Source organism: Gekko japonicus, unplaced genomic scaffold (genome assembly GCF_001447785.1).
Source record: "Gekko japonicus isolate JY-2015 unplaced genomic scaffold, Gekko_japonicus_V1.1 scaffold4605, whole genome shotgun sequence".
Lineage (NCBI taxonomy): Eukaryota > Metazoa > Chordata > Lepidosauria > Squamata > Gekkonidae > Gekko > Gekko japonicus.
The window spans coordinates 15576-30482 of record NW_015160364.1 but is presented as its reverse complement, the minus strand read 5'-3'; the positions used below and the strand labels follow the sequence as shown (position 1 = coordinate 30482).

Sequence of the window (14907 nt, the reverse complement as noted above, 5' to 3'; positions counted from 1 at the left end):
CCTCTGCAAGGACAGATCTGCACGTCCCCCCCCCCAATAGCGAGCAATCCAAAACAGTCCAGTGGAGCCTGAGCGGTGGGTGTTGCCTCCTGACACACTTCCGGTGATGTCAGGGGGTGTGGGATATGCAAATGCATTATGCTAGTGAGTTATGCTAATGAGCTCCTGCACCTCTTTTTCTTCGAAATGACCCCTGCAAAAGGGTGAGTTGTTTGAGGTTTTTTCCCTGTTAAAAATAAAAGTATTCTGATCTTGGTCTGCATTCGGACTATAAGTGGCGAAAATTTCATGTATTTTTGTGTATTTTCTCGTGTAAGGTCTCATCTGATGAAACCTGGAGTGAAAACGTCCATTGAGCGCTGTACCGTCAGAAAAACTTGAGACCAATTTACTTCAAAGAAAACAACTTTGGCCCCGGTCACATGGAGAATTTGCCGCGGGAGAGTCACAAATGGCAAGCGGATTTTCGGGGCGTGATCACACCGCAACATCTGGGAAGCGTAGCGCACCCATGGCCCACCCGTTGCGTCCCGCCGAAAATGCGGAGTTAAGAAGTACCTTGGAAAGTGCCCTAGTATCCGGAAAACGCGGGGCAGGGGCGGGCGTCTGATCGCGGGAGCGCTAGTATCCCGTGGCACCCAGCACCAGTCTTCCCTCTAAGCTGAGTTAGTGTGAGCTAGCTCACAGTTCTTTAGCTTCCAGCTCACACATTTTTGTCTCAGCTCAGAAAGGAGGGCTCCAGAGCAAACTAATTTATGCAGTAGCCGAATTGCTCGCTCACAACTTTAATGCCCGTAGCTCACAAAGTAGAATTTTTGCTCACAAGACTCCCCAGCTTAGAGGGAACATTGCACCAGCGCCTGTCCACGCCCCGTCGCAAACTGAATGTTTTTCATAAGCGCATGCGCACAGACACGACACTGAAAGCAGTGCTGCTCCGCGGAACTGCGCATGCACACAAACGCAAAACACTTGTGTGATCACACCGTGCCGCTTCTTTGCCATGCTGCAGCATCGCCGTGTGATCGCCAACTAACAGCCGAGGCACGGAGACTCGGGGGACCATGTGATCAGGGTACCACACTTTATTTCGCTCCGGGGCGAACAGCCACGCCCCCCCGCATTATCTGGCCCATGTGACCGGGGCCTTTAATGATTTGCTATTCACTGGATAACTTTTTCTCTAACAAGATTTTCGTTATGATATCACGGTTGTTTTTCCTTACAAAGTCCTGCCTGGAGACCGGCAACCATACCCAGCTCGGTATGATGCCTGTAAATGTGTAAAGTCACAGTCTTCGAGGAAAAGGGCCACGCTAAAAAACAAACAACAAAGGAAACCAATTTCACGCTACAGGTGAAATGTCACTGAGTGGTTTGTGCTCCAGGGTTGCCTGCCATTCCCAATTTATACGCGAGGCGGCACCGACGGTGCCTGAGCTACACCGGCCTCCATCAAATCACTTCCCCCAACCTAGAAATTCATCCCCTGCTATCCGGTAGATCACTGTGTGCCATTCTGTATAGTGAAGGAATAGCTCTCTGGACATGCACAAAATATTAGCAGTTTCAGCATTCAGGGGAGGACTGATTCTTGGCTCAGATCACTGTGTGCCATTCGGTATAGTGAAGGAATAGCTCTCTGGACAGGGAAGGACTGATGATTCTTGGCTCAGACTTATTTATGCAACCAGATGTGATGGCGGCTTCCCCACGGCAAAGAGGACGACGGGGGAGAAAGCCACGCACCGGTGCGACCACACCTAGGGAGTCCGCCTGCAGCCCGTGGCAAACCATTTGCCAGTAGGTCGTCCCAGGTACTTTTTTAATGCGCCTCTTCGGCGGGACGCCACGGGTTCGCCACGGGTGCACTACGCCTCCCAGACGTTCCGGTGTGATCACGCCGGGAAAATCCGCCGGACTATTGTGCCTTCAAATGCTCTGTGTGAACGGGGCCTTAGATCCGTCCAGTGCCATCGACGTGGATGTCGCAGACAAGCCCGATCTCATCGGCTCTCAGAAGCTAAGCAGGGTCGGCCCCTATCAAATCAGCAGCACCCCATCTGTTTGCCTACCCCCACCTAATGTCCCCCATTCTTAAGCTTTCCCTCCCTTCCGCTCCAAGCTTCATTCCTTTTCCTCTCGTGACGGCTAGCCAGGCTGGGTACGACCATCTGGGATGAGGCGGAGGGGTGCGGGCAGGGCTATTTTTGGGCAGGAACGCACAGGAACGAAGTTCCGGCTGGCTCCCAAGTTGGCCACGCCCAGCAGGAACTCATTAGCATAATAGGCCACACCCAACAGCAGAAACTCATTACGATTGGCTACGTTAGGGATGTGTGGCCTAACATGTAAAGGAGTTCCTGCTACAAAAAAAGCCCTGGGTTTTGACAACAAGCAACGTAAACAGAATAAGAAGCAAAAGGTGGGTGTGGCTGGATGACCACACTTCTGGTAACATGGGGGTGTGGCCTATTATGCGAATGAGTTCCTGCTGTTGGGTGTGGCCTATTATGCTAATGAGTTCCTGCTGGGCTTTTTCTACAAAAAGAGCCCTGGCGTGCAGGGCTGATATGTGGCATTCCTTGTTCTCCGGCAGCGGCCCAGTGCCGCAGCACACACACTTTGGTAGAAAAAGCCCAGCAGGAACTCACTGGCATAATAGGCCACACCCAACAGCAGGAACTCATTCGCATATTAGGCCACACCCATGACAGCACAGCTCATTCGCCTATTAGGCCACACCCCCATGTTACCAGAAGCGTGGTCATCCAACCGCACCCACCTTTTGCTTCTTATTCTCTTTACCTTGTTTGTCGGCAAAACCCAGGGCCTTTTTTTTTTTGGAGCAGGAACTCCTTTGCATGTTAGGCCACACCCCCTAACTGTAGCCAATCCTAATGAGTTTCTGCTGTTGGGTGTGGCCTACTATGCTAATGAGTTCCTGCTGGGCGTGGCCAACTTGGGAGCCAGCCGGAACTCCGTTCCTGTGCGTTCCTGCCCAAAAATAGCCCTGCTCCTATGAGCTCAAGGCTTCAGTCTCTAAATGTAAGTATCTACAGATCTGGTCATGTTGAGAACACATTACAAAGCTCTGGAGTTCGGTGGATGACAGAATGAGGATTTTGATGTTGGAGAGTTTCGGGCCTTTACTCATGTGAGCCTTTTTCTCGTCGTTGAGTGCGTGTAGGACCTTTTCCTCTGGCCGTTTTATGCTCCTTGAGTTCCGCTCAAGGTTGCCAACTCCTGGTTGAGAGATTCCTGGAGATTTGGGGGCTGGCCTTGGGGAGGGTGAGGTTTGGAGGCGAGAGGGACCTCGGAGGGTGTAATAAACGCCATCCAGAGAAGCCATTTTCTCCAGGGAAACTGATAAAACAGTTTGGAGATCAGTTATTATTCCGGGAGACCTCCAAGCGTCGCATTTGCATGGCTCCATTTGCATGTCTGCAAGATCGCAGGATCGCATTACTTCTGTCCTTTTGTTCAAACTCCGGTTGCCGGGTCCCGACCTGCTGCTGGCGGTGGGATGGGGGGGGCTTTCTGGGGGTGACCGGAGACAGTGTCGACATGATGGCGTCACATCCGGAAGTGATGTCATTGTGTCGGCGACGTCGGAGCGACGCTCTACTTTTTGGAGAACACTCTGTGGTACAAATGGCTACAAACCATAGAGTTTTGCCCAGAAAGTAGAGTGTCACCCCCCAACGTCACTGACGTGATGACATCACTAGGCACGTTGCCAGGGGGTGCTCTAGCATTCGGCCAGAAACTCTATGGTACCATAGAGTTTTTAGGCTGAGTACTAGAGCGTCCCCTTGAGAGATACCCGGCACCACGACTCCGGCACTTTGGGGATGGGGTTCCCCCTGCTGGCCAGATTCGGGAAATGGCAAGCCTAGCCAAATAAGAGGACATCTGGTAACCCTACTTAACTACAGACTGGACTGATACAGCCCTCTCTACCATTTCAGGGCTGTACCATCTTTTGTTGCATGTGTAATCTAGGCCTCAGTTCTCTCCGCTTGAATCAAAGCCCTAAATTCTAACCACTACCCTTCCATCTCCCTCCCAACCATCTTGGGTAAATCTAGTTTCTCTTGGCCCGGTACACCCCCGCAAAGATACAAGCTCAAAGAAAGGCATTTCTTTTTAATTTAAATCTTATTCCACGAGAAAGAAATGTTCACGAACATGATTTTTTTTTATTACAATGCCGTATTAAATAACACTGTGTTAAATATAAAATACTTATTTTTAACAACAGCCAGCGGTGCAAAATACAGGACGTTTCCTTGTTCGAAATAGCTCAGAAGAGAGTCATTCACAGACATTCTTCAAAAGATACAAATTTTTCATGAAAAGTTTAGTAGAAAACATTAGTACAATCAGAACGATCCGTCCTCACCCCCTGATTATATAGAAGAAGAAGAAGAGATTAGATTTATACCCTGCCCTTCACTACCCGAAGGAGTCTCCGAGCGGCTTACAAACTCCTTTCCCTTCCTCTCCCCACAACAGACACCCTGTGAGGTAGGTGGGGCTGAGAGAGCTCTGGACAGAAACTGCTCTTTTTCAAGGACAGCTCTGACAGAACTATGGCTTGCCCGAGGTCATCCAGCAGCTGCAAGTGGAGGAGGGGGGAATCAAACCCGGTTCTCCCAGATTAGAGTCCGCGCCCTTAACCACGACACCAAACTGTAGAAAGATGTTACAAAGCATTAGAAATATATGGATTTAGCCAAATGTTGAGATTGGGGTTTTTTTGAAAACCAAAGTGGCGTGACTGCAGTAGAGTGCGAGTGGAAAGTTTGAAGACGTGAAGAATAATACTTCCACTTCCCAGCTGTCTTTTATTTATTGTCAACGGCAGGATGGATCGTCCAGCGAAATAAAGGCAACAGCAATTCTAAGAATATTTATGGTCAATTAAGCCCCACTGGACTCCGTGGGACATTCCTCTGAACTAACCTGTAACGATATACGTCTAAAAAAGCTGAAATCCTATTAGTCCATTTCCATGATTTGTCGATTGCATGGTTAGAAATAATGTCCCACTAAGGCATGGCCTACATCTAGCAGTAGGAAGTAACAGAATGGACTGTACCCCTTTGGATAATAGCGGGAAGGTACCATTTTTTTAAAAAAAAAACTTTCCCCTGAATAAACCCGCTCTTGGCAAGTGGAAAGCTAGCACCTCAAGGGTAAAGTTTCATGCCTCTTCCCGTTGGGCTAGCTTTCTACTTACGGGGGATTTTGTTGTTGTTTTGTTTTGTGCATTCTGAGAAGTGATTCCCGTACCGGCAGTTTGAAGTGGTACAGTCAACATTCTGTTACCTCGGGACTCACGCACATCATCGGCTCCACGTATAAAGCCAGTCTTTGTGAAAGCCGGTTAACACTGGAAACCGAAAGCATCCTCAGGTAAGCAGTTTCCAGAGTGACAGCCGTTCGGCAAGTGATGGCTTAATAATGGCGCGGGGGGGGGATTTTTCCATCGGCAATGCCTTCTCCACCCCACCCCCACCCCATTCCCCTGCCCCGCAATCCCACGAGAAGCAAAGAACACAGAAGTGTGCGCAATTGTCAGAATACTGTTGAAAAAGCTCTCCCCTCTATTTTTCTGAAAAACTGAAGTTTTATGGGATATGGAAATATTTTCTGACTGCCTCTGTAACATGAGCCACACGTCTGATAGTCCTGTGTTATCTATTAATTGCCTACGTTTGAAATACTATTCATTTCAGAGATCTGCAATATTAGTTCGTACTTTTTAAAAAAAGTCTTAGGTAGGAGTACAGGGCCAGAGCAAACTCCATTCCTTTTACACTCCGATCCAGCCGTACTAAAGATGCACAGTGAAGAAAAAGCCAACCTGGACAGAACAGACAGATGGTGGAAAACCTCCACAACACCAGAAATGTCCATAATCTAACACACACACACACACACACCTTTCTTTTCACCCCCTGCCTTCAGGACAGCTGCATTGGAGTGCTGAAGGAGTGGAGTTCTGTTTATTGGTCACAGTCTGATTTCAAAAAGGCCTTCGTTGTTTTCCTCTGTCCTTTTTAGCACGGCGTCGGGAACAACATCATAGACTAGGGCAGTGGTGGCGAACCTATGGGACGGGTGCCAGAGGTAGCACTCAGAGCCCTCTCTGCGGGCACGCGTGCCATCGCCCCAGCCAGGCCCAGACCGTCATTAAAGTGTCGAATTCTCTGCCAAATAATTTTAAGTAAATGAAAGCCTTTGGGATTGCTTTCCTTACTCTGTTTGGATCGTCTTAAGTTAATGTATGGGTTGTTTTTTCTAAAGTAAAACCTCAGTATTCAGGTTCAATTGCCGTGTTGGCACTTTGCGATCAATAAGTGGGGTTTGGGTCGCAGTTTGGGCACGCGGTCTCTAAAAGGTTCGCCATCGCTGGACTAGGGGGATCCGTCGCCAACAGCTGAAGTCTGGGAGACTGCAGGGAGCTAGGCAAAGATCATCATCGAGAGCCCTTGGATCTCCAAACCCCTCAAGCATAGACCAGAAGTATTCATTTCAGAGTATTCGTAATGGTGCGATCCTATGTGGAGTTTCACTGAAGTCAACTGCTTGAGAAAGGCGCCACTCTGACTCGGATGATACGCGGAATATCCTCCAACAGGAGTCCCCAACCTTTGGGAGCTCGCCAGCGCCTTTGGAATCCCAACCTAGTGTGGCGGGCGCAGCCTCAAAATGGCTGCCACGGGAGGCGGGGCCTGCCACCGTTTTTATTCGGCCGCGCGGCGACGATCCCTGTGCTGCGGTGGCAACTGCTACCGAAGCAACTTTAAAAATAAATAAATTAAAAAATCTGCACAGCCAATCAAGTTTCCAACGACCAATCGGAAGCCTTGCTGGACAAAAGCCTCACCCGGCCCCTCCCACTTTCTAAGGTTGGACTCCTTTGTTCTGCAGGGCCGGCGCAAGGAATGTTGACACCTCAGGTAAGGTACCCTTACCTACTCCCAGGGACATAACAGTCCGGGTCCAAGCTAGGAAAGAGACTACCCCAAGAGAGACTACAAGTGAGCCGATCCCTAGTAGACGTTTGACACCCTCTTCAGCGTGCCACCTCAAACCAGCGCTTTGGTGGTTTACTCGGAGAACAGGCCCTGCACCACGGGTACAACCGGACCTCTCTGTTCATTTGCCTCCAGGATTTAAGCTGCCGGGTCGACCCTTCCCCAGGTTTTGCTAGCTGGAAAGGAAGCCGCCTTACAAACGGAATAGTCAAGCGCCGTCGAGTGGCCACCTCTCGTGGGGTCTTCGAGGTGAGAGATTAGCAGAGGCGGCTTGCCCTCGCCTTCCTCTGCGTGGCGACCCTAATCTCCCTCGGTGGTCTCCCATTCGGGCGCTGACCCCAACTGATCCTGCTTAGCTTCTGAGCTCTGATCGGCTCAGGCCTGTCTGGGCTATTCAGGCGGTCGCGCATGGGGAACTAGGTGGCTGCAAAAGCTCCCGTCGAGTTTGCAAAGTGCTTCACCATCCCAACCTGACCCGCGAGGCTCCTGGCATCACTAGAGACATCTTTCAATACAGGGCTTGCCTGGATTGGGGTCTTCTGGACCCGGAGTCTTAGATGGGCAAAGTAGGTGCCCATCCACGGAACTATCTGCCTCACCTCTTCGACCTCATCATTCCTCCTGGGGCGCACGTTAAAGATTTCACAATTGCTGATTTCCCCACGCCTACGAACCAATGTTCCCTCTAAACTGTGGAGTCTTGTGAGCAAAAATTCTACTTGGTGAGCTCCTGGCATTAAAGCTGTGAGCGAGCCATTTGGCTGCTGCATAAATTAGGTTGCTCAGGAGCCCCATCCTTCCTGAGCTGAGACAAAAACGTGTGAGCCGGAGGCTAAAAAACTGTGAGCTGGCTCACACTAACTCAGCTTAGAGGGAACACTGCCTACGACCCCTCTGCATATCTCACCTAAGTCCAATCACGCCTGCTATTGTCATTCGCCTGCTGTTTTCATTGGCCCGCTGATGCCATTCGGCATCAGAGATCACTCCGCTCTCCGATAAATAGGGCAGAAGGACTCCCGTTCTAGCTGTATCCGAGGAAGCGAGCGGTGACTCACGAAAGCCCATCCCCTGCCACATAGTTTTTTAGTCTTTAAGGTGCTACCGGACTCTTGCTCTTTTCAACAATTGGTTGGGGGCAGTGTTCCCTCTAAGCTGAGTTAGTGTGAGCTAGTTCATAGTTTTTTAGCCTCCGGCTCGCAGATTTTTGTTTTTGCTCAGGAAGGATGGCTCCAGACAGGGGTCATTTCCTGCTGGAGCGCACAGGAGCAGAGCTCCGGCAGTAAAGAGCCCAGGGGGCGGGCACATGCAACAAGCCCCACCCCCTGCTCCCAGCAGCCCCCAGTCAGAGCAAGAAGCAGCCAGGTAAATTGCAGAGCCAACAGGTCCAAAACAGTCCATTGGCACCTTTAAGACCAGGTTTTATTCAGGTACAAGCTCTCCCTCCTCTGTGAGGGCAGATCTGCACGTTCCCCTCCCCCCTCCATAGCTAGCAATCCAAAACAGTCCAGTGGAGCCTGAGCGGTGGGTGTTGCCTTCTGACACACTTCCGGTGATGTCAGGGGATGTGGCATATGCAAATAAGTTATGCTAATGAGTTATGCTAATGAGCCCCTGCACCTCTTTTTCTACGAAATGACCCCTGGCTCCAGAGCAAACCAATTTATGCAGCAGCCAAATCGCACGCTCACAACTTTCATGCCAGTAGCTCATAAAGTAGAACGTTTGCTCACAAGGCTCCACAGCTTAGAGGGAGCATTGGGTGGGGAGGGATTTAATTCCATTTATACCCCACTCTCCTCCCCAGTGGGGAATCAGAGTCCAGGACTGGGGTGTAGCCGCCCAGAAAATTATTTTTGGTACGTCCTACTGCTGTGCAAACATTTGAACCGGCCCCTTTTCCTGTTCAAAAGAAGACCGACCCTTTCCTGTTGTCTGGAGAAAGGTGTAGGCGGCCCGCTCTCTTGGGACAGGGATCTTGTGTTTTTCTTTTTCTTTTTTTGGAATTACAGCCGGGATGGAGCATAAAGACATGATCGGAGTGCACCGCTGTGCCAAAGAAATCGGCGTTACCACGTCCCAAGCACCTGTCTACATGGAATGTACGAAGCGGGCCACGGAACAGTGGCTCCAGGAGAAAGATACAGAAGGATTCCCAGAGCTCTCTTAAGTTGGAGGGTTCTGGGTTCGATTCAAGTTTCTGTAACATGTAAGGCTTTGTTGGAATCGCCAATGAGGGCGATAATAATCGGATCCATTTTCCTCACGAAACCAACTCAGTGTTTTTCCCTTATCCGCATTTCGCTGACTGAGGTTTGTTTGTTTTAAAAAAAGAAAGTTGCCATTTTATTCCATTTCAAGTCCAAGTTGCGATGTCCTTTCAACTCTGACTAAGATTGGGAATACCGCTGTCTTAATTCATCTGGGATGGACCTGGAATGATCTCCATTTTATGTAATTGGGGAGCGGGGGGGGGCACAGGTCCCTTCCAGATTCCATGAGTGGATCCCATATTACCCTGTAGTGTTCATGGCTTGGTTCAAAGTGCGTTACAATTCTGTGAACAGCACTAAAGTGCATTGAAGTGCATCATGTCAGCTTCCCCTCCCCCCTTTGCTGAGCCAACATTTTTTGTATTACATCTATATGGAATGGTCTTGTGAACGGAACAGCAGTGGTGTGTAAAATATAGGGGCGGGGGTGGTGGCAACAGCTCTGAGAAGCTCTCTGATTTAACCCGGCCCTAACCTTGGCTGGTAGAAATGAATGACACGCTACTGGCGCCAGTGACATCTACAGATCTAAACCCTAAGCCTCTCCGTGTTAATCTTTGCAAGGTAAGTCCTACCTAGATCGGCGCTGTTCTACAGAAACATCTCATGGCATTTCTGATTTTGCATTGCAACCAGGTGGTCTAGAATTGGATTTTTCTGGGGGAAATTTAAGCCTAATACTCACACGCCGCAGGGGAGTAAGTCAACCTGTGTCTGGGATGAACCATTTCAGACCACTCAAGGGGGCTGGCTCAGACAATTGAATCCTCTGCATTACACAACAGTACTGCCAGAACACAAGCATGTTGGGGGGGAAGGCTAACTTAGAGAACGTCTGGATTTGGAACTCAACCAGCGGCAGACGGAAGGAACCTACACAGCATCTCTGTGACCTCAGAGCAACCTCAGCCAATGGTATCACGAGAGAGGCGGGAGGGACTTGGAAGGGAAGGACACGATTGATGGAAGAATGGTATCAGTTGTATCAGTGGCCAAGTGTGAAACGGTACTCTTTCATCCGCCTCCTGTGTTGTTGTCCGGCAGTCCAGCCCCGAGGACTGTTGTCAAATAGGTGTTGCTTCCAGAACAAAGATGGTTTTCCGTGCCTGCACCGATTCATTCGTAGGACCCCGAGAACAACGCCATACCCCGAGCCTCGCCAGAAGAAGGTCGTCCGTTATTCCCCTTTCGTCATTAATGCCTGTCGGTTGTCCATTGCAAAACCCTTGCCTAAAAACAAACACTGCTGTGGTTCTTTAGTCTATAAAAAAAAATCCCCAAACCGAGCCTTCACAGTTTGTTTTGCCCGTGCAAGATAGGCCACGTAAGACTAACGTCTCTCCATCCGAGGTCTCTGCGGAGCGGGAACGGCCTTCCAGCATGAACGAGGAGACGAGACTTTGTCATCCAAAGCCCCCGTATTTTTGAATCCTTAAGGCATTTGTCTACCGGGACGCTTTACCCTCGAGAGCGTCCGGCCGATAGAGGTACCTCCAAATGGCGTAATAGTGGATACCAGCTCCGATTGCCACAAACAGGTGCCAGATGGCGTGAGCGAAGGGGATGCGTCCGTCACTCTTGAAGAACACAGTGCCCAGGCAGTAGAAAACGCCGCCGGCCATCAGCTCCAAGAGGCCGTCGGTGTTGGGCTGGTGTCCGGAAACAGAAACACAAGCAAGTCAGTGAGAAAGGTTAGGCGGGAAGTAGCCAGGATCGCCAACCCCACTTTTTTTCACCTCAGGTGAATACCGCAAGATGGACAGGTGGGAGAAAAGCAGTTGGGGAGAAGCGGTGACGGGAAAAGGGGTAAGTGCGCCCCCTCTGTCCCCCCCCCAACATCAGGGAACCTTGACGTTGTTGAGCCTGTGGGCATTTTTGGAATTTTGAGAACAGGCAGAGGATGCCCGGCTGCTGCCAAGTACCCCTGGGAGGATATGAGTTAAACCGTAGGTAAAAGGTAAAGGTTTCCCTTGCTCAAAAGCTAGTCGAATCCGACTCTAGGGGCATTGCTCATCTCCATTTCAAAGCCGAAGAGCCAGCGCTGTCCAAAGACGTTTCCGTGGTCATGTGGCCGGCATGACTAAACACCAAGGCGCACGGAACGCTGTTTACCTCCCCACCGAAGTGGAACCTATTTATCTACTCGCAATTTCTTGCTTTCGAACTGCTAGGCTGGCAGGAGCCGGAACGCTGTTCCCTTCCCACCGAAGTGGTACCTATTTATCTACTTGCAATGTCTTGCTTTCGAACTGCTAGGTTGGCAGGAGCTGGAACTAGGGACGGGAGCTCACCCCGTCATGCGGCACACTCGGGTCTCGAACAGCTGAACTACCGGCCTTTCACAGCCGGCAGTTCAGTGTCTTAACCACTTGAGCTTTTGGCAAATTCTAGAGTGTCCCCCCCCCCCAAATCATGACATCACTTCCGGTTTTTGCCAGAAGTGATGTTGAATGCTGGCATGCCACCAGCTGCATTGGGTAGGGTGGCCACTTCCGGGAGCCTCCGGGAGAGGGGAGGGAAGACGCATGATTGAACTCTAAAGGGAGTACAACAACAGGAACTCATTCGGATTGGCTACAATTAGGGGTGTGTGGCCTAACATGCAAAGGGGTTCCTGCTCCAAAAAAGCCCTGGGTTTTGACAACAAACAAGGTAAAGAGAATAAGAAGCAAAAGGTGGGTGTGGCTGGATGACCACACTTCTGGTAACATGGGGGTGTGGCCTAATATGTGAATGAGCTGTGCTGTCAGGGGTGTGGCCTATTATGCTAATGAGTTCCTGCTGGGCTTTTTCTACAAAAAAAAGCCCTGGCGAGGACAGATCTGCATGTTCCCCCCCCCCCCCCAATAGCTAGCAATCCCAAACAGTCCAGTGGCACCTTTAAGACCAAGTTTTATTCAGGTACAAGCTCTCCCTCCTCTGCGAGGACAGATCTGCACGTCCCACCCCCCAATGGCTAGCAATCCCAAACAGTCCAGTGGAGCCTGAGCGGTGGGTGTTGCCTTCTGGCACACTTCCGGTGATGTCAGGGGGCGTGGCATATGCAAATAAGTTATGCTAATGAGTTATGCTAATGAGCTCCCGCACCTCTTTTTCTACGAAATGACCCCTGCTCGTGCCCTTGGCCTCCGCTGGGTCTGCTCTGACCCAGGACATGACGTTTGGTTCCCCAGACGGCCTCCCCCTTAGTGATGCAAATGCAGGTATCTCCAGATCAGTCCTCAATGTATTAATTTCCCTTAAGCATTTGGACCAGATCGCTTACCATGGAAAGAATGACCACTGCTGGGAAAAAGCCCATGATTATGTAGCACACCAGTTCCACCAGCTTGTACCTGGGAGGAAGAAAGAGAGCCCCGTTTGAGAAGCAGTGTGGTATAGTAATTAGAAGAGAAGGAGAAGAAGAAGAGATTGAATTGATACTCCACCCTTCACTACCCAAGGGAGTCTCAGAGCGGTTTACAAACTCCTTCCCCTTTCCCTCCCCACAACAGACACCCTGGGAGGTAGGTGGGGCTGAGAGAGCTCTTTTGAGGACTGCCCCCCCCAAGCACCAAGATGACAGAGCATCACTTGCCCCAGAGTCCCTATCTATACCTTGTGGCTAATAGCTACTGATGGACCTCTGCTCCATATGCTTATCTAATTCCCTTTTGAAGCCGTCCATGCTTGTCGCCGCCACCACTTCCTGTGGCAGTGAATCCCACGTGTGAATCACTCTTTGGGTGAAGAAGTACTTCCTCTTATCCGTTCTAACCCGACCACTCAGCAGTTTTATGGAGTGCCCACAAGGAGTTCTTGTATTGTGAGAAAGGGAGAAAAGTACCTCTTTCTCAACCTGCTCTTTCCCATGCATAATCCTTATAAACCCCAATCATGTCACCCCTCAGTTGTCGTTTCTCCAAGCTAAAGGTAGGCGGGGCTGAGAGAGCTCTTGATAGAGACTGCTCTTTTTAGAGAACAGCTCTGCCAGAACTGTGGCTTGCCCAAGGTCACCCAGCAGGTGCAAGTGGAGGAGTGGGGGAATCAAACCCGGTTCTCCCAGATCAGAGTCCGCGAACTTAACCACGACACCAAACTGGCATGTTGGAGTTGTACCCAAGAAATCCAGGCTCAAATTCTGGCTCAGCTATTGCTAGAGGGAAACCACAGCCTCTCGGCTGAATTCAACTCAGCAGTTGTAGAGATACAGAAATACCTTTGGGCTCAAAAGAGCATGACGTATTGGGGGGGGGTCTCCACTCCCCAGCCTTTTTGAACATGTGGACACCTTTGGGATTCTGACACAAAATGGCTGCCGTTGCAGGCGGAGCCACACACACACTGAGAGGAAGCCCGAAGGCAGGGCAGAAAGGGTGTCTGTGTGGACTTTTTAAATACCCTGGGAAAGAGGAGTGAGAGAGAGAATAAAACCAACACTGTGGCGCCAGTTGCCACTGGAATAACATTATTTTAATCTGCACTGCCGGCCCAGATCTCCAGCGGCGAATCAGATGCTGCGCTGGGCTAAAGCCCCACCCAATCCCACCCACTTTGTAAAAACACTTGCCAGGTCCCAGGAAAGGTGTCAGCGGGCGCCCTGGTGGAGGAGGAGGAGGAGGAGATTGGATTTATACCCCGCCCTTCAACCGGAGTCTCAGAGCAGTTTACAAACTCCTTTCCCTTCCCCTCCCCACAACAGACACCCTGGGAGGTCGGTGGGGCTGAGAGACCTCTCTCGAGAACGGCCCTTGAGAGAACAGCACCGAAAGAACTGGTGACTGACCCAAGGTCACCCAGCTGGCTGCATGTGGAGGAGTGGGGAATCAAACCCGGTTCTCCCAGATCAGAGTCCCACCGCTCTTAACCACTACACCAAACTGGCTCTCATCAAATGGAGAAGGAGAGAATGTTACCAACCACTTTGCGTCCCCACTGGGGAGGGAAGTGGGATACAAACAAAGTAAACAAATAAATACAAAATTGAGAAAGAGAGAGGTTTGCCTCTTCCTTGAAGAGCTCAGAGTTTCAAAAGGGAATTGGATAAGCCTATGGAGCAGAGGTCCATCAGTGGCTCTTAGCCACAAGGTATAGATAGGGGCTCTGGGGCAAGGGATGCTCTGTCTTCTTGGTGCTTGGGGGGGGGTCAAAAGTGGGAGGGCTTCTAATGTCCTGGCCCCACTGGTGGACCTCCTGATGGCACCTGGTATTTCTGGCCACTGTGTGATACAGAGTGTTGGACTGGATGGGCCTTTGGCCTGATCCAACATTGGCGTCTCTTATGTTCTTATGAGTTTTGCTGTGTATGTGAATATATAAAATACTCCCCGCACGCCACGGTCCTAATCCTCATCTGCCCCGGCATGCCTGGAAATTCAGGTGCAAGCCCACTTGCTCCAAACACAATCAGGTCAATGAGGCCAGGGATGGAAAAGGGGTGGACCCATAAACCAGTTTGATTGGGACCCAAATGGTCCCAGTCAGGTGTCATTTCCTGCAGGAGCGCACAGGAGCGGAGCTCCGGCAGTAAAGAGCCCAGGGGGCGGGCACATGCAACAAGCCCCGCCCCCTGCTCCCAGCAGCCCTCAACCAGAGCAAGAAGCAGC

At 50.6% G+C, this 14907-nt stretch overlaps 1 protein-coding gene across 1 annotated transcript in view; it reads right to left on the bottom strand.

The window, feature by feature from the left end:
* Positions 1–10767: 10767 nt before the first annotated feature.
* The window catches only part of MMD2 (monocyte to macrophage differentiation-associated 2), a gene marked incomplete at its 5' end in the record, with an annotated part of 12733 nt that continues 8593 nt past the window's right edge, over positions 10768–14907 (bottom strand). Inside the window, 2 exons of the mRNA XM_015417570.1 lie at positions 10768–10971; positions 12588–12657. Of these exons, the coding sequence (XP_015273056.1) occupies positions 10768–10971; positions 12588–12657 (274 nt within the window). The remainder of the gene's footprint in view (positions 10972–12587; positions 12658–14907) is intronic.